Source organism: Eubalaena glacialis, chromosome 12, assembly GCF_028564815.1.
Source record: "Eubalaena glacialis isolate mEubGla1 chromosome 12, mEubGla1.1.hap2.+ XY, whole genome shotgun sequence".
NCBI classification, from domain to species: Eukaryota; Metazoa; Chordata; class Mammalia; order Artiodactyla; family Balaenidae; genus Eubalaena; species Eubalaena glacialis.
In genome coordinates, this window is record NC_083727.1 from 101,074,982 (window position 1) to 101,101,709 (window position 26,728).

The 26,728-nt window shown below is 34.3% G+C and overlaps 1 protein-coding gene across 4 annotated transcripts in view; it reads right to left on the reverse strand.

Annotated features, from left to right (window-relative positions):
• The window catches only part of PHIP (pleckstrin homology domain interacting protein), a 122,004-nt gene that overhangs the window by 20,944 nt on the left and 74,332 nt on the right, over positions 1–26,728 (reverse strand). For 3 of the 4 annotated variants that reach the window (XM_061207604.1, XM_061207606.1, XM_061207607.1), the window contains exons 20-29: positions 23,271–23,388; positions 17,899–18,039; positions 15,362–15,438; positions 12,520–12,751; positions 8,120–8,239; positions 6,561–6,668; positions 5,861–5,985; positions 5,648–5,730; positions 2,579–2,690; positions 2,339–2,400 (exon numbers count right to left, since the gene is read on the reverse strand). In XM_061207604.1, the coding sequence (XP_061063587.1) occupies positions 2,339–2,400; positions 2,579–2,690; positions 5,648–5,730; positions 5,861–5,985; positions 6,561–6,668; positions 8,120–8,239; positions 12,520–12,751; positions 15,362–15,438; positions 17,899–18,039; positions 23,271–23,388 (1,178 nt within the window). The remainder of the gene's footprint in view (positions 1–2,338; positions 2,401–2,578; positions 2,691–5,647; positions 5,731–5,860; positions 5,986–6,560; positions 6,669–8,119; positions 8,240–12,519; positions 12,752–15,361; positions 15,439–17,898; positions 18,040–23,270; positions 23,389–26,728) is intronic. The other variant, XM_061207605.1, reaches the window with a different exon arrangement.

Sequence of the window (26,728 nt, forward strand, 5' to 3'; positions counted from 1 at the left end):
AGTTAATACTGTTATAAAATTAAAGTATAATTTTGTAAAGGTTTGGTAAGTATATTCTTTATTTTCATTAAAGGAAAGTATGTTTCAAGGGTCAATAAAATTTATTCTTTAAAACATTAATTTCATAATTCTCTAGATGAGCATATAATTACTTCTCCAAAATTATACCTGACAACTTGCTCTATTATCAGTTACAGGTGAAGGAGAAAGTATTCCTATAAAATGATGCAAATTTAAAGTTTTCTGAATCATTTCATAATATGTAATCTCCATGTTTACTTTGATAAAACGCACAGGTGAAACTGAGCAAAAGTGGTATTCTTTCAGAAATGCTTCAATCAAAGGCTCAGTTTTTTTCAAATGTGGGAACAGGGACAATTATGAATACTGACAGATGATTCTTACGCTTTTTGCTCTTAAATGATGAAGGTATGCTTTCTGCGTGCCTGAATCTTCAACAGAATCATTAGGGGGTGGTGGTGACATAAAATCTACAAATCTGCCAAGCAATTTTTTCTTTGAACTAGACTTCATGAGAGAAACATTTCGAAATATGCTACTATTTGTTTACAAAATTTCTCCTCCTCCCAAAATGTAATTAAACTCTATGAGTGCCTATGTACGTGTATCCAAATAGAACAAAAACAACAAAAATCACCCCCTCCAAATAGCAATATATTCAGGTAGGAGACAAGTAGTATATTACTGTCACTAATTCATTTCAAGAAATACCCCAGACATTACAACATCGATTAGCTTCATTTCTCTCATATTCACAATAGTCTGATGTGACTTCAAATTCAAACCTTCACAAAGTAGAGAAATAAAACCAGAAGGTAAGCCATGTAACACATTTACAAGTTGATTAAGATATTTTAAACAGCTCTAATTTAGCAATGAGATGAAAAAGACATTATTGGTATTGGTATCTCAAAGTGATAATTTCTAGAAAGTATTAGTTTTGAACAAAATCAGCATGACCATTTTCTCATTTCTAAGATTTACCAGATTGGGTTTACTTTTTCCACATTGTCTTTTCTCTGCTTTTTTAGAATACAATAACTAGTGAGGAACTCCATTTATAAATGATTATTTCTACTATGTTACAAGTCAGGCTTTTTTCTCTTTTTGTTTTTTAAAATCTTTATTCTTACATGATCGTAAAAGTAAGATACTATTAAAAAAATCAAACAATACAGAATAATGTAAAAGATCATTTGTGGAAGTCCTCATATCCCCACCCTTTATAAATGATCATTATTAATAATCTGGTATATACCCTTTTAAACCTTTTTAGGCATATACAATTGTGTGTGTTGTATTTTTTTTTAAACTGAAACAAACATGGATAATGAAATAGAAAGAAAATGTAATCTCCAGGCTTCAGCCACACTGGTCTTTTCTCAGTTCCAGGAAGATGTCATACTCACTGCCTAAGGCTAACTCCCAAATCCTAAGGCAATGCGTCAGGCCATATGCAAGATGACGGTTATTATTATTAATTATAATTACCTACTCATTGAGCCCTTACATGTGTCAGGCTCTATAATAAGCACTTTACACATATGATATCATTTAATCCTCATAGCAGCCCTCTAAGGAAAGTATTAGTTTACACAGTTTCAAAAGCTGAATCCTAAGAATCTGGAGTTTTGAGATTTAAAGGAATTTGTCAAGATGACATAGATAAAAGACAGCAGAGCTAGGATAGAAATCTACGTCTCACTCAAAAGCCTGAACTCTCAGTATTACATTGTATTCTATGTATTCTGCTGGAGTTACAAAAATATCTTTGATCCCAAGTGCTCATCTTCTAGAGCAGCGGTCCCCAAACGTTTCAGCACCAGGGACCAGTTTCATAGAAGACAATTTTTCCACGGACGGGAGGTGGGGGTGGGGGATATGACTCAGGCGGTGATGCGAGTGATGGGAGCGGCAGATGAAGCTTCGCTCACTTGCCCGCCGCTCACCTCCTGCTGTGCGGCCCAGTTCCTAACAGGCCGCGAACCAGTACCGGTCCGCTGCCCGGGGGTTGGGGACCCCTGTTCTAGAGTGAATAATAATTAGCAAATCAGTATCGTATTCTGCTGTAATTAATTTCAACTTTCCCTGTTAAACTACAAATTCCAAGTGGGCAAGGATTATGTCTAAATTTTTCACTGTTATGCCTCCCCTACCCTCCAGGGTCAATAATAGGTGTGTAATAAATATTTGTGGAATGAATATTTTCTACTTGGTCTTCATTAAGAACTCTTTGTAGTTGCAAGTTAGCAAATCAGATTTTTATTTAAGAAATTAATTCCATAATACAGACACAAAAAGCTTAACCTACACTTACCATTGTTAGGTATAAGCTCCATATCCCAAGGACTCATCTTTTCTGTATCTCCATTGTCCCAGCTTAAAGGAAGGAAAACCTTTATATTAAAAAATCTAAATACTGCATTGCAATTTTAATAAAATCACATTGTAAAAATAATTACTTCAGTGTTTAAAAGTAGTATCTTTATCATTTTATTAACAGACGGGACAACATTCAAAACAAGTTAGGCTGAACCAAAATACAATAGTTCCTTACCAAACATTGTAACACTGAAACAAACTATCAGGGTACTCAGGCTGAAGAGGTTCCTGGCTTTCAATTGTTCCAAACCACCAGGCATCATCTATGACTGATCTGAAACGGTCACCTGGACAAGAATAAAAGCCATCTCATTACTCTGAAATGAAACGCTGCTGTTGTTACTCCTCTTTCCTTTAAGACACTTAAACTGCCTGTACGATTTTGAAAGACCTATGAAAAATGACCTACACACTCCAAAATAAATAAGTAAATAAATAAAATCAGCAATACTGAGGGAAAAAGTTATTTAATAAGCACACCTGAAGTGTGACCGACTTTCAGCACCATTTTGGACATTTTACTACGGTAAGGAGAAATTCACTCTTATCGTAGACATTTTTACCAATCCAGCACACCATTAGGACGATGCACAAATTCTTCATTCAAATAAAAACACAGACAATTTCTTCCCAACAAATATTTATAGTCTATCTTTAATTTCTTACTTTCTGTAGGGAAGTTCCTCTAACCAACAATTAAGAGTCCAGGCTAAAAACAAACCAAACAAGAACAATCCAACCTGCTTTCCTTTGACTCAAATCACCCTTAAGTTACTAACACTCATCTATACACTCACTTTCCCTTTCCTATAGAAACAAATAAAAAAGAAACAAAAACAACTAATCTTTGTAATAGTTTTGATCCAAGATTGGTTGAATCTGTGGAGGCAGAACCCATGGATACGGAGGGCCAACTATATAGCATAAAATGAATTTAAAAAAGAAAAGAAATTTAATGACAAAAAAGAAAGCTGGAGTCAGGCTAAATTAACAGAACACAACTGCATGTTGTTGAGTTATATATATGTGTATATATATATACTCTGAGTGGGTATGCACTGGGATCAAATTTAGATTCAAATTCAAGCATGCTAACAGCCAATGTTAAGAGGGAAACATGATCTATTACTAGACTAAGAGTCTCTAATTGCTCCTCAGATGCACATTAGTGACACTACCCTTAGTGAGAAGCTAATATATAATTTAATAAACAGCATTACCGACACCTCCGACACCTTACAGTAAACAGAATAATGAGTTTCATAAAGCTATTTCTTACAATCCTATTGTACCTAGACTGACGACATTACGCTAAAGAGGAAGAAATGGATAATGTGTGCCTGACCACAATGAATGATACTGCAGGCTAATGACAATAAAGTTAAGCAAGGAATACAGTCTACCAGAGCAAGCCTTAAACATACCTGAGGACAGGCTGAAGTAATTATTATTGATGTAATTTTAAATGGCAGTTGGTAGATACATGCAAATATCTTCAGAAATAGAAGACTAACTAGTATTAACTTTAGAAGAAATAGTAATCTATAAATTTAGGGGAGAAAAATGATAAGATCCAAATGAGAACATTCTGATGTACATCCATTTGAAATCTCTCTCTGATCTGTCCAATGCTTGCCGTATTCCTTTGCTTAGGTTGTCAGTGCATTTCTAGAATGTTCTCCTGGACTCTGACTGCTAATATTTGTTCCGCCAATTTATTGGCAGATGCGTGTCCTCAAAAATAAGAGATGAAATTGATCTTATCAACTAACACATGTAAATAATTTAAAACATCATATGTACCAAAGGCTTACATCTAAAACCAAGAAGAACTTTTAGCTCTTTCTTCTTGAATTTACTTACGGTTTTCTAAATTATGAGTATATAGCTATTTCTTCACTCATCAATTTTAGACATTAAGTATTGGTCTCTCTCCATATAACTGTATATAAAGGGTATGTGCATTTTATTTAATCCATATTCAGTTTTCCTTTGTCATGACTACACTGTATAAATATTGTTTGCTAATGAGCCAAATGGCACACAATTCCTTTCTTATATAATTTTGTATAATTGCTTCATTTTCTTATGGTTGGTTTTCTCTGAATTTATGATTATGTCTTCCCACATTCTCTAATAGCTCAAACTATAAAACACTCTTCAATATATAGTCTCCCACAAAGTCAAACATGTTATACAATTTATCAGTTTCACTTTTTTTTTCCTGATGATTTCACTCTTAGAGGACAATGTTTTCGGGACTGTTTGTTTTACAGACTTGCTAAACAGATGCTATCCTGAGACTTCTGTTGACTGTTATTTGGGAATTCCTTTCGGTGCTTTCCTGTTCTGAATTTCCTGTCTCCTGCAGAGATTCCGTGTCTTTTTCTTTACTCCCTTATTTGATGGAACACATCTTTCAAAGCTTCCAGAGAAATGGCACATGGGTGTAAATTTTTTTCTTAACTTGCATGTCCCTAATTTTAATGACTTGCATTTCCATAATTTTTCTTTTTACAGCACACATGTAAATTTCTACGTTTACCAAGACCAAACAAGAGACAACAAATCACCACACAAAGGCCTTCCAATGGCACTGGAAGAGGGATGAAATGCCACGTCAACTGATGTGCTTTTTCAAACCAAATAAGCCATATAGGCACCAGAGTCTACTCCAAGATGACAGAGTGGCCCTGTCTGAAATTTTTAAAAGGAATACTCTAGAAAATAGCACATCCATCTGTACATAAATTAATGCACCTTAAATGCCTGGAGACTTTTAAGGATTTTAGAAGTTTTTTTTGAGTCTTGATTACAGTATTAGCTTTAATTTTAACAGCGTTAACCAATAAAAGAAAAATGTCAGTTCAGTTTTAGTCCCAGTCCAAATTATTAAACATTTTGAACTGGAAGACTTCTTTTGCTTCAAGTTTGAATTCTGTCATTAATTCCTTTGGATAAAAATTTAATTCAGCACATAAAACAGCAGAAGGAATAGCTATAAACAATCTTATACATAGTTAAGAAATATAAGAGAGAAAATGTTTGGAATTTCAGCATCACCTAGATTAAAAGTATTTGCATTGTTAAAAATAAATAAATAAATTCCTGACACAATATCTTACTTTCTTATTAACATTCCTGCAAATGGCAAGATTTCTGATGATCTTTACCTAAATTATGAAAAATAGTAAGTCACTTATTAGATAAAGCAAACATTACAGCTTCTAAATAAATTACCCACCTATATTCCACCGCCTATATTTTGCATCGTCAAATTGTTGTCTCAAGACTAGGAAATCTATAACATCAGGCATATCATGGTACCTAAGTACAAACAGAAACAAACTGATTAGGTCATATACTTACAAATATCTAAAAGGCGTTCAAATTTATCTGGATCTTGAAAAATAATCTACAATACTAAGAAACTATTGCCTCTTTCAACAGTCCTTACTTCATGGTAAATGATCCACCGGTCAGTTTACCAGTATCAGGATCCAGAAAAGCAAGTTTAAGGCAGCAAAGAGTAGGCAATCCCACTTCATACTTTATGCCGACTATTTTCATCAGTTCTTGTTCCTGAGGAAGATACAGAAAATAAGAAACCATCTTCACAAAATAAACTGCTAAAACATAATAAAAAAAATTATCCATTTTAATATTGATCTAGGTGATTACTCTGTATGTATATGTAAAAATCTATTGAGCTGTGTACTTATCGGTGTACTTTACAGTATGCAAGTTATATCTCAATTTAAAAAAGAGAAAACAAAAGAAAGAAAAAAAAAAAAGAAAAAGGAAAACTTTAGCGAAATAAGAATTTTCTAACACAGTTCCAAGGACCTGGAAATAATTCTAAACTACTGCTGATAAACCTAGAAATACTTGCAAATTTACAAAGATGAAGTTTGCCTTAGATGTTAATGTTGTCCAGTTCTCACCATAATTACATTTTATTCCCAACTTATAAACTATTGGAATATATAAATTCAATCTTATGTTTCTTTAGAAGTTAAACACCTTCTACTTCCCAGATTGTTTCAATTAGAAAAGGTATCTTCATGATACAGTTTCTTATAGTGAAAATAGTAACACTCAATACAATTTCCTCTATAATCGCATCTTTTTGGGCTATTAAATTATAAACACCATACCCGTAGTTCCATTTTATGCCATGGCTGTTTTTTGGGATTGATACTATAAATTTTATTTTTCCGGGCCATTTCAACATATGCTTCATGTCCTTGTCGGAAATAATAAACCTAAAAAGTAAATAAAGTCACAATTTTAAAACTTGAATGTGTTTCCTTTGACGCAAGATGCACGGTATCAGCTGAAACTGCAGAGAGAATTTAATGTCCTTTAAACTAAAACAAATTCTAATATTTTGATCTTTTTTCCCTTCTTTTCCTCAAGCTGTCCTACTGTCACTTAATCATAACCATAGTGTTCTAAATAACATTAAGAGGTTAGGATAAGCAGTTATTTTTTGGCTTTTTGGTTTCACCATTTTATTTTTGGATGCAAAATAAGTTAATTTATGTTGTATAATAAAGTAAGTTGTAACTAGGGGTCATGTTTAGTTGATTATTCACCTACTTTTATAGCAAGCGGTTTGTACAAATGCAGGAAACTTTAAAATGAAAAATATATTTTCATATATATTTTCACATATATTTTATCATTATAAAGAGAGCAAGGCATATATTTATCCTCATTTATGGAGGTCAAATTTAAGTGACTCCTGACTACCACCCTGGAGAACTGGTACGTGAATACAGCAGTCTGAGCCCAAGTGTTCTTCCCACGACACTTCCCACGATAAATAGTTGAGCTTGTTAAAAAATGCTGCTGGAATTTCAAAAAATGCTATTAAGTTCTTAGCAATATTTTGGGATACCCATTAGCTTACACACATTCATTCTATTCATTAATATCATTATTGCTCCAGCTGCCTGGAACTTTAGAGTTACTTACTCTTGCATTAAAAAGTTTTTGTTTTCCTTTTTTGTTTAAACTGTCAACTGCCACCTGTCACTTTCTACTGTTAGTGTGCCCTGCTAAAGAAGCCTCTATTTTAATTCCTAACTTACTACTATGAATCTACTGAACACCAGATAACCCTGCCTCTTAACATTTATGCATAAAACAAGGAGACATGAACTCCTGAGTGGAAAAGTTTGGTCTAATATCTTACATTTTCATTTCAAATTCACAAGAACATAGTCCAAAACGATGGCCAACCATATTTTCTTAAAAATGAAATGATATTCAAATAGATTTTTTTTAAGATCTAAGAAACATATTATGAACATTATAGTTATTTAAATAAAATACTTTTATGAAATAAAATTAAATAAAAATAAAATGCTGAATTTTGTTTTTCCTTTACCATATAAATATAACTTAGGAAAAAGAAAACTGGCCATAAAATCCTCTTATTAAAAAATACATATTAGTTTTTAAAATGTCAACAAAACCTCTATTCTCTTACAATATTTAATTTGCTATTGCAATTTTTACAGTAGCCTCAAAAAAGATTATCAGTAAAGCTTTCCTCCTAATTTTCCTCTTTCCATATACAGCTACAAATATGTAAAATGAGATACTTTATAAAACTGCTGCAATTTTCTAGAGTTCTGTTTCAAGAGCTATAAAAAGTATTTAGTTACTTGAATGAAACAAAGGATATTTTTTAAAAGTTAAAAAATACCTCATCACCCATTTGTGGCACAAATGGACATCTTCGGGGGAGAGTATCTGTAATCCATGTTGAAGGTAACCATTCTTCTAACGTCAAACCATTTTCCGTTAGTTCTCCCACAGCCAGTCTCTAAGTGTAAAACAATATAAAGTAATATTATCATGAAAGCATTCATCTATCAATCTGCCCTTTAAAATAACTACAAAGGTAGTTTAAAAAATAAAAGGGGAAGGGATCTTTGTACAAAAATGTATATTAAGTATTAAAAACCTTACTCTGGGAAGATGGCAGCAGTGGTAGTATAGTTATATTCGATTTCTCCAAATCACTCCATAAAAAAAGAACTAGATAAACCAAAGCTCTACAGACAATATTCAAAACAAAACTAGGTGACAAGATATTCCCATAAACACTGAAGTATAAGCTCTGTCTCCTTTCTTTCCTCTCAAAATTCTATCAGTTTCATAAACACTCCATGTAACAGACCGAAGCATATTCGAGATTTTATTTAAAAAAATCCTAGTCATAAGCGTGTTAGTAAGAACTAAGTAAGATATTCTCATATGGGCTGAGCAGTGCCAAGATACAGAAGGCTAACTGTTTCCATGGGCTGGGCATTATACTTCCACATAGCCCAAGAATATTCCTTTAACTCCTTTTAAAGTAGCCATTTCACACACAAGCTTCTAAAAAAAATTTTTTTTCAGATTTTTTTTTTTTTTTTTCCAAACAGAATGCTGTCAAGCCAGGTCTCTTACTTTCGTGAATAGGCCTTTGAGAAAAAGCTAAAATTTTCTGGTCACCTACAGGTGGCCATCATAGTCTGGATATTGGTACCTTAGACTTTGGAAAAATGGACTTTCTAAGAGCTGAAACCTAACATATGTAAGTAGAGATAGAGAAACTTCATGCAGTTGATTAAAAATGTTTTGGTTCAGTGTTTGTAAACTAAGATTTCTAAATTTTATTCTCTTGCGTTCAAAAAAAAAAAAAAGGTGGTTATAAGGTAGTTATCACTGTGAGTTAATGAAAGTTCATGAAAAGAAAAAAGGTCATAACGGGTGTCGAGAACACTACCTGCAGCAGGTATGCTATAGTTGCTACTTAATACTCATTTTCCTATTAACTCTTCTTCCTATTAACCACCTTTGTTTGTATTTCTCAGTTAAGCACATCAGGAGAACTCTCTCTGGAGAGTAAGGGACGGGTAAAGGACTTTGGCATTTACTATACGTGAGATGGATCCATTGGAGAATTTTAGGCAGAAGAGTGATAGGATCTGACATATTTTAAAAGGATCACTCTGGATGCATCAGAGCAGGCATCTGCAAATTATGGCCCATGGTCCAAGTCCAGCCCACTATCTTCTTTTATAAATCAAATTTTATTGGACCAAAGCCATACCCGTTCGTTTATGTATTGTCTAGGGCTGCTTTTAGGCTACAATGGTGGAGTAGCTGGCCCTCTACAGAAAGTTTGTTGATCCCTGCTTTAGAAAACAGAGCCTAGGGGGATGAGGGTAGAAGCAGGAAGAGAGATGGAAGGCTACTGCAGTAATACAAGTGAGAGTTCACGGTAGCTCACACTAGCATGATAGCAAAAGTGGTGAAAACAGTCAAGTGCTGAATGTATTTAGAAGACAGAGCCATGATAATAATTCCCTGATGGACTGAATGTGGAATGAGAGAAAAAGAAGAATTACAGGGTTTTGGTGTAAACAACTGGAGTTGTCAACTGCTGAGATGAGGAAGGCTGAAGTGCAGCACGTTACAGGGGAAAGCTTAGAAAATAAATTTTGTTATGTGTTAGATTTGAGATGTAAAGCCACATGACATGTGAACAGTTATTTTATCCACAAGTAGTTACTGAGTAGCCAGTACTGTTATGCACTGAGCACATCACAGAGTGAGATCCACAGATCGTATCCGTCTTACATATGGTGAGGTGTTCAGTTTAAGTGTCTGAAAAAGGTTTCCTTTGACTTAGTAAAAAGAAAGAAAGGTCGGAAAAGTCTAAAAACTACTTATCCCAGCCTCAATATGAACTATTAATACACTAAGGCAAGCATTTCTTCCCAGAATGTCGATTAGGATAGCTAACAACTCTTACACGAGAAGTAATCATATTTATAACTGTAAGACTGTGGCATAGACAAGAATCATTATGATAAACATTATGACAATTCCTCAACAATTCTTGGGGAACCTAGAAGTTTTGGTTAAAGTAGATTTCTGTCAGTTAGTACTTACAACCACTTAGGGGATAAAATGCATTGACATGGCTCTAAATTTCCAGCCTCATGAATTGCGATTTCTTTAATTTTGGAGATACAGGTAACTGATTTATTTCCTTTCTATCCATGGATATTCTTCTAGGTCCACCTAAAATTTTATTTCTTCTGGAAAGCTTATGTGAAACTCTAAGATAAGATGGCCCCATTTGGTTTCTGAGTTATTATCTATAAAATTACTTTGCCAATCAAACATATTTTATCATGTGATATTTATTCTATTTTTTTGGGGGGGGGATTCAAACAACTTGTTAGTCACACATTGTTTCTGGAGCAAGTACTACGTCTTACACTTCTTTTTATCCACTGTATTGCTTTATAAACTGCAGGCACCAGATAAAGATTCATCGCTCTGATTTCCAGAGCTCCTAACAGCATAAGGGATATATGTCAGATAATATCTGAGATAACTTTACTGTATCTCTCGAGAATTCTATTTTTTAATAAGCATTTTCTATATTTGCCTAACTGGGTTTTTTTTTTCTTTTTCTTTTTTGCTTAATTCAAACAATCATATGGAAAATATTTTCATTTTTTTCATAGACGCAATAAATATCAACTAATTAATGATGTCTCAGTTACTTTTCAGCTCTACAACTCTATGCGTAAGAAGGGAAATATTGTGTTTACTTGAGATAAGACGACTAAGGAATAAGAACAATGCTATCTACTGTTAGATTCACTGATAGGCTAACAACAAACCATGTGAACAAAATCCAAATTACAGGGAGTAGCCTGTAACATCCTAACTTTATGCTATTTAAAATCTGTCCCACATAAATTTAGTGGCAGACAGACCCTGGGGTAATACTTTAAGCAAAACAGTGAAATGAAAATACGCCAAACAGTAACGGTGGATCCAAATGTAGCATGTGTGAAGGAGCCTGAGGTATTAGTTTATGGATAATCATCAAATAAAAGGGGACCAGGTGAAGTAAACTGCACTCCTGCGACAAAAGAATTATGTGAGGTAACAATGCAAACCTCAAAAGTTCATCAAAACTGTCTTGAGATGAAAAAAAAGTTTACCTCATTAGCCAGATACATGGCTAAATCGGTTTTATCTGTCTACTATGTAAAATAATGGGTCAGCCTACATTTATCATCACTGACAAGGAAGAAGAGAAGTATTGTGGCTAATGTGTGGTACTCTCTTTGGTAAATATCCCCTAGACAAAGGCAAAGGAGGTGACAAAAAGGATAGTAGGCTGAGGAATGCAGATTAAAGTAACCCATAATTATAAAGCTGAAACAAACAAGCGCTCAACGGATGCAGATAAAATAAACACTTAAGACAGAAGTAGTCTTAAAATTTTTCAAAGCTCTCTAAAGATAAAGACCCTACCGTCTCCCTAGTATTTAATTCTACAGATAACAACTTCTATTTAATTCTAAAAATGGCAGAGGTTTTAAAAAAATCTTCCATTTGTTTAACCAAATGTGCCTCGAACTTATAGTCTTCTGGGGAATACAGAACGTGTCCCTTGTATTTCATTTACTTTAGAGCAAAATTTAAACAGTTCTTGTTTTTAAAGTATTCCAACTCCGTAACAGCTAACAGATCTTATTCACATAACATTCATCTCTTGCTTTCTCTGATCTATCTCAAAGTATCCACAGACTAAAGACGTAGTAATCAAACCAGTACTACTGACCTAAGGGCTAGTGATGGCTCACATACTCTGTAAATTAATGAAGGCTTGTTACCACAGTAGTATTTTCAGCAGTAACAGTTAATAAGGATGGTTGAAAAGTAAAGGCAATTAAAAGACTAATAAACTGTGTGTTTTGTAGCATTATTTTTTTTACATAAATAAACAAATCCCACTGGAGTCTCAAGAAAAAGATCTGCTCATGTTATACGATTAAATGCTCAATATTTACAATATGGTAATTCTACAAGTAAATACTCTCACATGCTAAACATTTAAAAACTTGAGGAAACTAAAGAGATCTTAATATATTTTATTTTACTACTGCGTACTTCTGAGTTTTTTCTATTACTTGCTGGTACACTTGAAAAATGTTTATGTTCATCAGCTGCACTTTTAAAATGCATGCTTTGTTTTTATAGAAAACAGATATATATATATATATATATATATATATATAAATCAACCTTTTGTTTTCTTTCTTTGGGCTTCTTTTTCTTTGGTGATACTGGTCCATCTTTTTCTTCATTTACTTTCTTTCTTTCCTTTTTAATCTGTTTCTGCTTCTGTTTTTCAGATTCTTCTTCTTCATCTGAACTGCTTTCTGCTTTCTTGGTTTTATGCTTAGGAATTTTCTTTGGTGGCTGCAGATTAATTCCTGCATCTGCTGTCCAGTCAGAATAATCACTGGAGTAGTCACTAGAAGGAAAGAAGAGATTTAAAAAATACACAGACAAGATACACTTTAAGACTTTGTTGTATGAAAATGTAAAGAAAGATCATAATAAAAAGTAATGACAGAACAGTACATACTAAATGAACTAAAAGTATTTCCTAACTTTCAACTCATCTTCTCAATAGTTTCTTAAACATCTGTAGGCTTAATTTACTTAAGTATCTCCAAAAATTTTTAAGATAAATAAGGTCGTAGTGCTAGTTAAACAATGAATTTAAGTACCTTCTATGACTTTAGCAAACATACAGATTTCTGAGTGCTGCATGTGTTCAAAATATTGTGGAGTATACAAAAATGAGGAGCACAGCGCCACTTTCCTCAGTTCTAGCAACAACAGAAAGACAGCCCTAGGTAGCACAGGAGGTACTGACACTGAGGAAGAAGCATAGGGATTCCTTTTTGAGGGCAGGTGGGCCCCTTGACACGGGAACGCCCATGGTAGAGCCCTGGTGCCTTCATGGTAGCTAGATACTGAATTGGCAGGGCCAGAAGTCCTCCTACCCAGCGGGAAGACTGTGCCTGCCAACTTTGCATGGCATCTCCAGTGTACACCCTAGGTGTATCTTATGCTTCAAAGCAAAGTAAGATTCAGAAAAATACAGGCCTAATATTTTATGTATCACTACCGATCGTGTTTGCCATTGGCTGTATCTCACTGGAAACTTTCTTTTCAGTTTACCTTCAACAGACCTAAGTTTTACTAAACTGATGTTGCAAAATAAAGAATCCAATTATGTTATCTTCTGTTTTAATTTTAGTACATGAGAATATTTCATTACTTGACTTTATAGTTTTATAAATATAATTACCTTAATGGAATCTAAATTATACTATGTTAAAATCAATAATCAGGTTGTCTAGATTTACTGATGTATATATCCTCACTCCTCTAAACATATTGCTGGTAACACTGAAGGCATATTTTTCTGGAGTTTTATTCTACTACCTTGTCCCTCTGGCCCGAGTGTCCTTTATGGGCAATTTACCCGTTATCTCCCTAAGAATAATCATCACAGATAACAATCAAATAATTAAGGTGTTTTCTAGTATGATTTCATGACTTCATCTTAAAACTTAAAACGATTTTGAAGAACTTAAATAAAAAATATTTTCTGACACTACTCTGGATATGTGGGAACACATCTGCAAGGCAAATAGCTACCTAGGCTATCCTCAACTTAGGAGCATTTATTTACTCTAACCCCAGCCATGGTCACTGTAAACGACACTCGCCAAATACTCTCACTGTTGTATTTGCTCTCTGGAGCACTCAGCTCTTACAGAAAATCTGCTGCCGCCAGCACGGACTACAAACCCCAGAGGTCTATGTACTTTACAACAATCTCCCCAACTGCTGAAGCCAACACTGCTTTTTCAAAACAAGAACCTCTATGTTGTTTCGTGGTTTGAGATACAGGCATACCTTGTTTTTACTGTGCTTCACAGACACTGTGTTTTTTACAAATTGAAGGTTTGTGGCAACTCTGCACTGAACAAGTCTATCGGTGCCACTTTCCCAATAGTATTATTTTTAGATTAATGCTGTTTTTAAATGTTTAATTATTTTTTTTAGACGTAATGCCACTGCACACCTAACAGACTACAGTATAGTGTAAACATAACTTTTACATGCACTGGGAAAACAAAAATTCGTGTGACTTGCTTTACTGCAATATTCTCTTCATCGTGGTGGTCTGGAGTCAAACCTGAGATATCACCAATGTATGCCTATTCTCTATTTCCACTGCTGAGCCAAAAGAAACTGAGTTGTTCTTCTACTGTCTTGTTTCAAATACAGAAAACCACCAGACATAACAATGACCACTTGCATATAATAACTGGGAGCAACTACTGTGGAAACAGGAAAAGTCCATGATAAAAAGAGGTGAAGAATTCTTAAATACAGCCTCTTGGTTTCTTTGGCAATTTTAAGAGCTAGTGCTGCCAGGGAATAAGTATCAGGGGCTAAACATAATTACCATTCCCAAAGGCTCTACTTCTTGCTACTAAGACCTCGCAAGGTCAGCCAAGGCCATCAAGCCCTGTAACAATGTGAATCACCAGTAAGTAGAAGGAGCTGAAGGAATCCTCGCTTACGTGATCAAATGGGGTGGGAACAACAGGAAAAAGGGAAAGCTTATTCTCATTGCTGGAAGAAAATATTATTAGCATTCAACAAATTCCATTAAAAAAGACAGTTAATTCTAAAAAATCTCATTACTTTCATAATTTAATGCATAAATATTTCTCAAAGCCAGTAATGAAGCTAGCTTGTGGTTCAGTATTACAAATGTAACAGCATTCAGAAGATAAAATATCAACTAAGAAAAAGTTAAAAGCATCATTTTGTAGATCTAGTTACAATATCCAAAACTTTTTTTCTACTAGAGAAAACATGTCAAAGGAAATCTAAATTTTGGACAACTACAAAAAAACTCTGAAGAAAGATCAATTTTAAACCCAAAGGGACTCTGAAATATGTTTCTGATAGAAAGGAATTTAACATTAAGAATCAAGGCAGCTTTCTAAAGAATTAACATTACATTTGGAAGAATAAAAATTCATTAAATTACCTAGAACTGCCATCACTGTGCCATGCTCTCTCTTCCTCTTCGGACGTTCCACCACTGACAGCAACAACTTCACCTTCCTAAGAGATAGTTAATACATATTTTATTGTATAGTTTTACAGAATAACATTCTATGATTACAGAAAATATCAGTGATATCTAATAGTATAAATCATATTAGGATATTTATATTAAAACCTGATTTAAGTTAGTTATAAAACACAGGTCTCATATTTTTATACAAAAATTATTGAATGTATCCAAATATTAAGTGTATCCAAAGATAAAATACTTATTAATACTGGATTCAGAGCAATCTCTTGGGTGGATTAACATTTTTTAAAAAAGCCTCATAACACATCTTCTAGACTGGGTGATACCAAATTAATATTTGATATCAACTTTACTTCTTGGGCCTTTTTTAAAATTTAAGTTTTCTTTTTCTATAGATGCATTGAGAAACTTAAATTTAGGAACTTTTATGTTTTAATTATTATTATTATTATTATTAAAATAGCTTTATCATATAAAAAAAAGGATATTCCAACTCAGGTATTATTTTATACAAATGGAGAGGATTAAAAGCTACCCAAACACTCTGATTTCTCTTTAGTAAATATTCACTGGTTAACACAGGATACTACCTGTGAAGCCATTTTCTTTATAAAAATTGGTTTTTTTTTTTTTTTGGTCACAAAATCTTGCTCCAATAAAAATACCAGCTCACATTAATTAAGCTTTTAGTATATGTCAGAAACTGTTCTAAGCACTTTGTATACATCATCCCATTTGATCTAGACAAACAGCGCTGGTGACAGGAAATCAGTCATTTAAATAAAAGAAACTAAAGCTTAAACAGGCTAAGAAATTTACCCCAGGCAGCACAATTAATAAGCAGCAAAGCCTATTTTGAACTCATGTCATTTTACTTCAAAGCTTAGACCCACTCTACACAAGAATGGTTCAGTGTTATTAACTGCTGGGCACATCCAGATCATTTTTCACGAGGATAATGAAATGTATTTTTTTTACTAATTAAATGTTATATCTTGGGGAGAAAATTTTTCCTGTTTTGATGGCTTAAAAATGAAGAATGTATTATATAACTGTTCCACAGGGCTTTGAAAACTAGGCAAATATGAAAAGATCAAAATCCAGAGTAAATTTTATTTAGCAAATTTAATCTTTGCTCAATATAACTGAAAAAAAAATCTGAACAAGTGATCTGATTATTCCCACTCTTAGTATATTACTTCTTTAAAGGGGGAGAACAGAAACAATTCTACATTCTAAATACAAAATAAAAAGGTACTATATGGAAGTACAAATTATTTGAACCAAAAACCCAGGATTCTTTCATTTTTAACTAATATATTGTGCCAAAGGTGATATTCTTTTCTTATTATTCTCCTCTACAAATATAAGGCATAAACAAATTAGTTTTGAAGACAAATCAAAGAATTAGTAGAATTTTCTTATGTAACAGATGTACCTGGAAATACATTTTGAGCTGAATTAATATTTTTAAAATTTCATAGAAACTTAACATTTAAAGGAGTAATAATACTATAAATCTTTCAAAAATAAAGAAATATTTTATAATGCAAATAAATAGCACACATATATTTTACATTCTGTGGCGTATCTAAATTGTTATGTGTCAAGTTTATATAATGGGTATATTTTATCTTTTTTGCCAGATTGAACGTATCATTTTGTTCTGGCCATACAAGGACCTGAAAACACTGGAGACTAACTTTTAAATTATGGTTAGAATACTCTCGGTTTGTGCTAATATTGCCCTGTCCATAGAGAATATACGTGGAGAATCCCCATACATGTCTAACACTGCAAAACGTAACATGACTTCAAAAATGTGTAGCTGTCAACATCTCAGACCATAGAGTCTCTGACTTAACTGTGAGTGAAGGGGTAATAGGGCAAGTGGGACAGGGGAAGGAAGACCATTGTAATTGCTAAATAAGACTGATTTGTGACTGCAAATGGGTTCCCTTTGCTGAAAGAATATATAATTTAGTAGGGACAATGATATTTATGGAAATAATTATACATAAGGAATATTTTAAAAATTTACATTGAGAAAGCTATAAATTGGTACAGAGATTAAAAACCAACCAAAATTGTCAAATGTCTACTGATCAGTTATAGTTACAGACTAGAGTTTCATGGTACCATTTCAAAAACCTGGCTTTGGAGTGAAAGGAACATGGGTTTAATCCCTGCTCTACCATTTAATAGTTAGGTAAATGTGTAATCTAAACATCTTTGAACTTCAGAGCCCTCAAAATGGGAATAATTAATTCACATGCATTTGTTTTGTGGACTTGAGGTTATGAATATCTGTGCCATGCCCAGAACACACACTACGGTCCTGCAACTATCACTATCATTTTAAGACCTAGACAAACCATGTTTGAGCTACATCTATAAATATAACAATGAATGCAAAGAATAAAAGTTACATTAAAAAAAACAAGTAAAAATGAAAACAGAAATCTATGAGTGTGCTGAGCTCTCACATCTGAAGAACTAGTGCCATTTTCTATCTCTTCTGAAGGTCTGGGAGTCTCTTCCAATGCAGATCTCGTACGATAATTGTGTTGGTTTGCTTGCTGCTTTTTGGATTCTCCAAGGTCCAGGAAATGTTCATGAGTATGATTCTGGAAAAAAGTAAATTAAATTTATTTAGAGTATGCTTAAAGAATGCCTTTTACTTTAAAAGTTGTATTTTTTAATGATGAAAAACCCATTCATATTTAAGATATCCCATAAGTAGACTAGACTATAGTACCAGCTCAAATATTTTAACATTAAGTTAAAACACAGGTTTATGATATGTTGAAATTCACTTGCTGATTGATAGGTTATAAAAACTTTTTTTTCTGATGAGGATTCATAGTAACAGACTAAGCCTAACACTGAACTCTCCTGTACGCACGCCAAACCTATAGAACAGATATAAGAAAGAGGACCACAGACTGTGAGGCATATATAATAAGGCAGAGGCAAACTAGAAAACAAAATGGTGATCACAAAGCTAACCAATCACTATGAGACTTGGATACCAGGTGACTAGCTCTCTCTTCTGCTGCAGGCAAATGTGAGAAAAGAGTCTTCTGCAGCAGATGAGAAAACAACTAAGACTGATCAAAATAACTTAAAGTCCAACACGGTTACAGAGATGAAAAAAACTCAGCACAAGAATGTACACCTGAAAAAAACCCAACTTGTGAATATAAAAAAATAGAAGGAAAATACTAAAAACTACCTTCGGAAAAAGAGACTGACATCAGACTTATACATACAACATATCATGCAATAAATCATACAATAAGAAAAAGGAACACTATCTTTAAAGTGTGGACAGAAAATAATTTTGAACCTAGTAGTTATATTCTCAGTCCTTTGAACCTATAGTTATATCCTCACTTTTTTTTTTTTTCTCTTCTCATTAACTTTGTTTTAATGGATCTCAAAATTCTGTGACAGATTTCTGGTCAAGTTGTTTCCATTAAAACGTACTGATTTTAAAACTAGTAAGTTAAAACTGCCACATACAGAAAATCAAATGGTCCACAAAACATTCTCCGTTTCTTCAAGGTTTTATGATGCATTGTTATCAATCAGTCTTTTACTATTCAACTTAAATGGCTGATCGAGAAACAGTCCTGAGACAGTTCTTCCCCCACTGGTTAAGACTGGGGTGCCCGGTACTGGCGATAATATTCATTTAGCCTTCTGAGCTTTCTGGGCAGACGTGGTGACCTTGCCAGCTCCAGATGCCTTCTTGTCCACTGATCTGATGACACCGATAGCAACTGTCTGTCTCATGTCACGAACAGCAAAGCGACAGTCAGAGGAGCTCTCAACACACAAGGGGGCTTGCCAGGAACCTATCAACAGTGGCAGGCAGCACCACCACCTTTCAAGAATTTGAGGCCATCTTCCAGAAGCCCCTTCCCAGAACAGTGACCAATCTTCTCCTTCAGGTCAGCAACCTTGCAAGCTGTGTGAGCTGAGCTGTGGTACAATCCAGAACGGGTGCATAGCCAGCACTGACTTAGCTTGGATGGCTCAGGAGAATCATTTGAGCTGTGAAGCTGGCTGCTTCCATCATTCATGGCTTCTTTTTGCTGTCAGGAACCACAAAGCTATTATGGCGAGCAGTTCTGACAGACACGTTCTTGACACTGAGGTCTACATTGTCTCAGAAGAGCTTCACCCAAGGCTTCACGCGCACTTCAACAGACTTTTTTTTTTTAAACTTCAGTTGTAATGACGACTGGAGCAAAGGTGATCACGTGCCAGATTTGAGAACCCCAGTCTGCAACTGGCCCACAGGGACAGTACCCATACTACCTGGAGAGGCAGGCCCCAAGGGCTTGTCCATTAGACAAGTCGGTGGCAGGATGCCATTCAGAGCTTTCAGCCGCATGGTTCCACTGGCACTGCCATCTTTACAGGTGACTTTCCATCCCCTGAACCAAGGCATGTTAGCACTTGGCTCCAGCATGTTGTCACCATTCCAATAAGAAATCAGCATAAGCACTACTGTGTTGGGGTTGCAGACAACTTCCCTAATGTAGGTGTTGATTCTTTAATTTCCTCGTAACTCTTCTGGCTGTAGGGTGCTCAGTGGAATCCATTTTGTTAACAACAAACAAAAAGTCTAATATTAGTCAAGTTCAAGTTCATGGGATTCCCTTTTTCTCTCCAGAAACTTTCAGAATATTCTGTTTTAGATGTTTTCAAATCTCACTATAATGTGCTTAATTGAGGTTTTAAATTTAATTTTGTATTATTTTCTTCCTTATTCTAGTTGCATTTGCTCGGCTAGAGATTAATTCTAGGAAATTCTGGATCATTTTTCCAACTCTTTTCTCCCTCTGTATATTTTTTCTTCTTTGAAGACTCTTACCAAATAAAGCTTTTTTTTTTTTTTACTATGTACTTCTAATCTCTCTGTGTATATATGTGTGTATACAACATACACATGACATAAACATACACATACATGTTTTTCACATTTCCCTCATTCTCTCCATCATTTTATCCCTTGTTGATGCATTCTGAAGAGTTCTTCAACTTGACATTCCAGCTTGTTAACTTATTTTTCAGTGTTTTGTATTCCTCTATTCAACCCATCCATTGAGTTCTCCATTTCAAAGACAAGATGTTTCATCCCAATTTCTCCAACAGAACCCTCTCCAAAACAGCTTGCTGCTACATCATGTTTCCAATATCCTCTCTTATCTCTCTCAGAATAATATGCTGTGTTGAGTATCTGAATACGTTTGGCTCTGGTTTCACAAGTGTACTGGGTGGCACTTGGGAAGGGAGGGAAAAAGAAAAAATCCAGGTCTTGCCCTGTCTCCTAAAAAAGATTCTGCATGTGTATGGGGGGATGGGGCTGTGTACCTCAAGACCTATAATACTGCAAACCTGAGTTCAACCAGTCTCTGTCTCTCCATCACCTCCACTCTCCAGTTCCCTCCCCACAGTCTTGTCACTTCTTCCCTGCACTTTACCTCTACTCTTGCTGGGGCTGTTAACTTGTAAAAGCCAAGTGAAATAAAAGACATTTTCACATACAAGGATACAAGATTTACTCCACACAGATTCTCTCTACAAGAATTACTGAAGAGGTCTGTAATTTTGCAAAGATGTGGGAAAATATGTAAAAGGTGTAAAAAAGGAAATAATATTCAACTATAATCTCATAAGCTTTGAGAGTAATTTATTGTTAAGAATGTAATGGATCTTGCTTCTTTCATTTAAATATTATTTATCTACTCAAATCTATTTCATTAAAAATTGCTTTTTGTTTCATTTTGTAAAGCTTTATCCACAATTTTGCATTTCATTAGGATAAATTCCAAGTCAAAGAACATGTTTTTAATGCCTTAATATATAATGCATAAGAAAAAGCTGGTTGTCAACCAACATCTGTTCCCCGCTTCTTGCACAGAAAATGAAATTTTCATTGTCAAAATTTCACGTGACTAAATTCTGGCCAATGGGGCATCTGGCACAATGTTGCAGAACAACTTCAAAAAACCTTCCTCAGGAGAGCATATGTACCCTCTGCACCTTCCTCACTGACATGATCTTCCATCTTGCAGCCTTATATGAAAATGCTGCCATCTTGGGGCATGAAGTCAAATTCACACATAAGAGAATCAGAAATATTTAAAGAACTTCAGTTCTCAACACAGAGGGCATCAAACCAGATCTTGACCACCTACCGAGGCTTTTAGTCAGAGAGAAATACATTTCCCTCAAGGGGAATAAATAAATATTTAAGAGAAATTAAGTAAATTTAAGGCACTGTAATTTGGGGACCAAACCTATTGTCAAAAATCAACTTTATAATTGCTTTCTAAACAGTTTTTTTGTATTAATTTATACAACCCCCCTGCACAGTTAGTACCCTTTACTGTTAGAGGAAAAAAAATAATGCAACTCTGAGATGAAAGGTAGCATCTCATAACTTGTACATCTGTGATTATCAATGGGAGGTGCTTTCAAACCTTTCTCCAGTCTCTAAAATTTGAAAAACAAAAATGAGGTCATGTTATAAACACTACTAACCCACTTGTTTTTTTTCACTTAACAAATACATCATGAACGTTTCTCCAAGGCAATGGAGTGAGCTCTAACTCATTTCTTTAAAAAGCTGTATAGTATTCCATGGGTATATATATGTCATGACATCCTACCTTTCGTCCACCAATAAACACTAAAGTTATTCCAGTTTTTGCCACCAGAGACACTACAAATACCTGCATGCACACACACGTATATACATTCACATCAATTCTTTTCTTTCTAAAAAAACAGTCTTCGAAGTACCACTACTGGATTAAAAGATAAGCATATCCTTTTAATTTTTACAGATATTACCATATTCCATCCATAAAAGTGGTAGCAATACAAGCTCACAATCATTATATGAATTATGTCTCCACATCCTTGGATTCAGAGCAAAGGATACCAAAAAAAGGGTATGCTTTCCAGCCACCATGAAAAAAACCAACAACAACAACAACAACAAAAACCTAAAAAAGAAAAGATTATTTCAGGTTATACTAACAGAAACTGTAGCAGTGTAGGGTCCTACTGATGCCAAGGTATGATACCCTTAGCAAAGGAAAACATAAAATAATAGCAAAGGACTACTTGAGTCCTTCGAAGAGTCACAAAACAGAAAAAGGGAGCTGTAATAAAGGAAACTACTTTAGAAGGTCTGAGGAACTCAAATAAGAGGAAGGAGCAGAAAGCTGGGTCTAGAGAGCAGTCAACCCTTGACACTCAAGAAGGTTAAGTACGTACGTATCTCTCCCAGATTAGGGCATAACCAATTGAAATCCACTGGACTGAAAAGTTTTTCCAGAGTAGGATGACAGACAAACCAACAGGGTAAACTAGTAGGGACAATTTACCTATCTTAATGGAGAAAATGAGAACTATTATTTATAGCAGCATAGCTGACTTAATTACCTGCAATAACAAATAGGTGCAAAAACAGTAAAAAAAAAAAAAAAAAAAAAAAAAAAGTGTAGGACAAAAAACAAAACCAGAACACTGTTTTACAGTGTGCCACCAATGGCAGAACTAAAAAAAAGATCTTGCTTAGGCTTAAGGTATAATTTATTAGATTTAACAGGCATATTACAATTGGCATTTGGGGGAAAGGTATGCTAGAAAGTAGGAAATGTAATATTAAAGATTTAAAGATAATCCAAAGATAATCGAGAATTAGCTATGTTAACTTTATTTCACTAGTTAAATATCCTGTCTACAATGCTAACATCTTTAATTACAAAAAGGCCTTAAAATGGTCACTGTACTTATGAAGCAAATATTAAACATCAAAGTAATTACTATTTACCTTTGAGACAGTGGGCATTTTATTCTCTTTTGGAACTGTAAAGTGTTTTCTTTTCTCTTCTGATCTGTAAGTCTTTATTTCTTCTTCTCCCTTTGCAGTTCTCCATTCTTCTTGCCTACTGAAAGAGAATTAAAAGCCACATATAATCTATAATGTTTATAACTGATTTCTCCCCAAAGGGAATGTTAGGTATCAGAGAGGGGATGTTACTCCTGATGGCTTCTTTTCAGATGAGGCATGTGATAAAGATTTCTGAGTTTAATTTCATAGATTGTGAGCTCTGGACATTGAGCATTAAATGACTGGAATACTGGAAAGACAGACTCTGTCCACTTGAACTAGATACTACGTTTCTACTATAGTATTTGGCAAATAAAGTTTTAGGATCTGGGAACACAGTTACTCCTAAGGTAACTGCTCCAAGGATTAAAAACAGAATTTATTTATTCTTCAAAAATTATGTCAGTGTTGGGCTTAATGCTGTGATAATCTTATGTGCCATACAGATAGCTGGAATTTAAAAAAAAAAATAAGGCACAACAGACCCTTGAGGTAGAACTGACATTAACTCCCGAAGCCCTGAAAGAACTACATTCTCTCCAGTGAAAGGCAGGTCAGGCTTCAGCCACTGAAAAAACTTCAACTCTATCCAGGTATGAAGCTGAATTTGAGCAACAGAAGTTCTGAGGAACATTAACTGTGAACTTTAATTTCATGGAACCTGAACTCACAAGGACAACACAATTCTTAAAAAATTTTAATTCCTTAAAACTTTAAGGTTTTTGAACTGGAAGGGTATTTAATCTTTGAACTTTAATTTTTCCCTGGAGATATCACAGTTGGAAGGGAGTTAAAATTCGAACCTGGAAGAGCTCTATAATATTGATATTTTATTACTTGGGTATATTAATGTTGTCATTTTATACTTAATTGCAGAATCTCTAATGTGGCTGGTCATGATTCTGAATGGAAATGAGTGAACTTGAATCTTGTGAAAAGAATGCCCTTGGATTTAATTTTGTTTGTTCTTAATTTGTTTTTTTTTTTAATTAAACTTTTTTATTGAGATAACTGTAGGTTCACATACAGTTCTAAGAAATAATACAAAGAGGTTCCTTGTATCCTTTACCTAGCTTCCCCCAATGGTAATATCTTGCAAAACTATAGTACAACATCATAACCCGGATCTGGATACTGATACAACCCACTGATATTCAGAACTCCCCAGTTTTACTTCCACTCATGTGTCTGTGTTTGTGTGTGTATTTGGTTCTCTCCAAGTTTATCACATGTGTACGTTTGTGTATCCATTGCCCCAGTGAAGATACAGAAAGAACATTTCCATTACCACAAGGATCCCTTGCGGTGCCCTTTTAATGATCATATCCACCTTCTTCTCCTCCTCCTCAGCCCTTCCTCCCCACAATGTCTAGCAACCACTAATCTGTTCTCCATCTCTATACTTTTGTCATTTCAAGAGTAGTCCATAAATGGATTAATACATAACCTTTGAGATTGGTTGCTCACCATAATTCCCTGAAGAGTCAATCAAGTTGTGTATCAACAGGTTGTTCCTGTTTAATGCAGTCTTATTCTATGGTGTGGATACACCATAGTTTGTTTAATCATACACCCACTGAAGGACATCTGGGTTGTTTCTAGGTTTTGGCTATTACGAATAAAGCTGCTATACATTTGCGTACAGGTTTTTGTGTGAAAATAAGTTTAATTTCTTTGGGATAAATCCCCAAACAGTGCAATCAATGGATCATATGATAGTCTTATGTTTAGGTTTTAAAAAAAAATGCCAAACTGTTTTCCGGAGTGGCTGCACCATTTTACATTCCCACCAGCAATGCATGGAGGGATCCAGTTTCTCCACACCCTTCCCAGCATTTGGTGCTGTCACTGTATTTCAGCCATTCTGTTAGGTACAAAGATTATTGCACTGAAGTTTTAATTTGCATTTCACTAATGGCTAATGATGTTGAGTATCTTTTCATGTGCTTATTTGCAATCTGTATGTACTCTTTGATGAAATGTCTGTTCATAGCTTTTGCCCAATTTTCTAACTGGATTGCTTTGTTTACTGCTGAGTTTTGAGAGTTCTTTATATATAATAGATATTAATCCTTTGTTGGCTATGGGATTGGATTTAATTTTAATGCAAAGTTCCAGGAAGGCCGAATATACTTTGAAGTAATGGCCACAGCCTCGCTGGACCATATGCTCAATGGTCAAGCTCAAAGAAAAAGAGATAAAAAGGTGACGAATATTTGGAGAGAAACAAATCTTCCCCACTGTTCCGTGTGCAGGGACCTCCACCACCAACGAGCAACCCACTCCTGGACTCTGTTCACCTCCTTACTCATTCTTCTCTAGGGGACGAGGAGTGAACTAATTAATTAGGATGCTCTAGAAGGAAAATCCAGCTTAGCATGGCCCAGTTCTATGCCCCGTTTGCCATGTATACATTCTTCTCTGCACTTTAAAGAGGCAAACCAGCTGCCTCACATGAGGAGAAATACCGTGGCCCAGTGGTACCTTTCGTTGGGGTTCAGTATTAGGAAGCGCACATTCATGCAGATAAAAGTCATGTTCTTCACAGCCGTATGAATAATAAAATATTCTCATTTCCTGTCTTACTCTTTTGTGTTATTTTTTACTCCTTCAGAACTATTTTTAAAATGATGGGTATTATTTATTGCACCCTCTTCAAACCTTAACATTAGAATTAAAAAGTAGACAGGAACGCAGCTAAAAATATACTGAGAGAGTTAATTTTTTATTAAGAACATCTGGGTATATTTGTCATCAGATAAAGTTATGGTTCAAATTCAAGCTTTAGGTGTATAATCCTAAAACCTAACACAAATTTGGGTGTTGTCCAATCAAAAAAGCATAATATATATAAACATTCAGATTACAAATATTTTTAATTATATAATTACTCTTATCTTTTAAGAACTAGGAAATCCTAAAATCAAATTTGATCTTCCTATGTTTTTTATTATAGTACAGTATTATAATATATAGTCAGTATTAGTTGGGGCTCATATGGACCTCATTCATGAGTATTTCATTAATAAAGAATCAAAAGGAATTGGATATAAACGTCCCTCATAGCAATGACCTTGAGAATAGGATTACATAAAATCAATACTTTTTAATTTACATATGTATACTTTTAAGTATAAAAAAGAATTATTTAAAAATACTTATATAATCTATTACCAATAAATAATATAATGTATTTTCACTATGCCTCTGAATGATCTGGTGTGAATGACTAGTAAAATCCATAAAAAACTAAATTATAACAAACTATGGATGTGTTTTAAGATACAGTTAAACAAGACAAACTAAGATTTAAATATGCTACTCAGTAAAATCTCATATTTGTTCAAGTCAAATTTATAATCCCCCCCATTCACCTTAACACTCCCCCCATATCATTT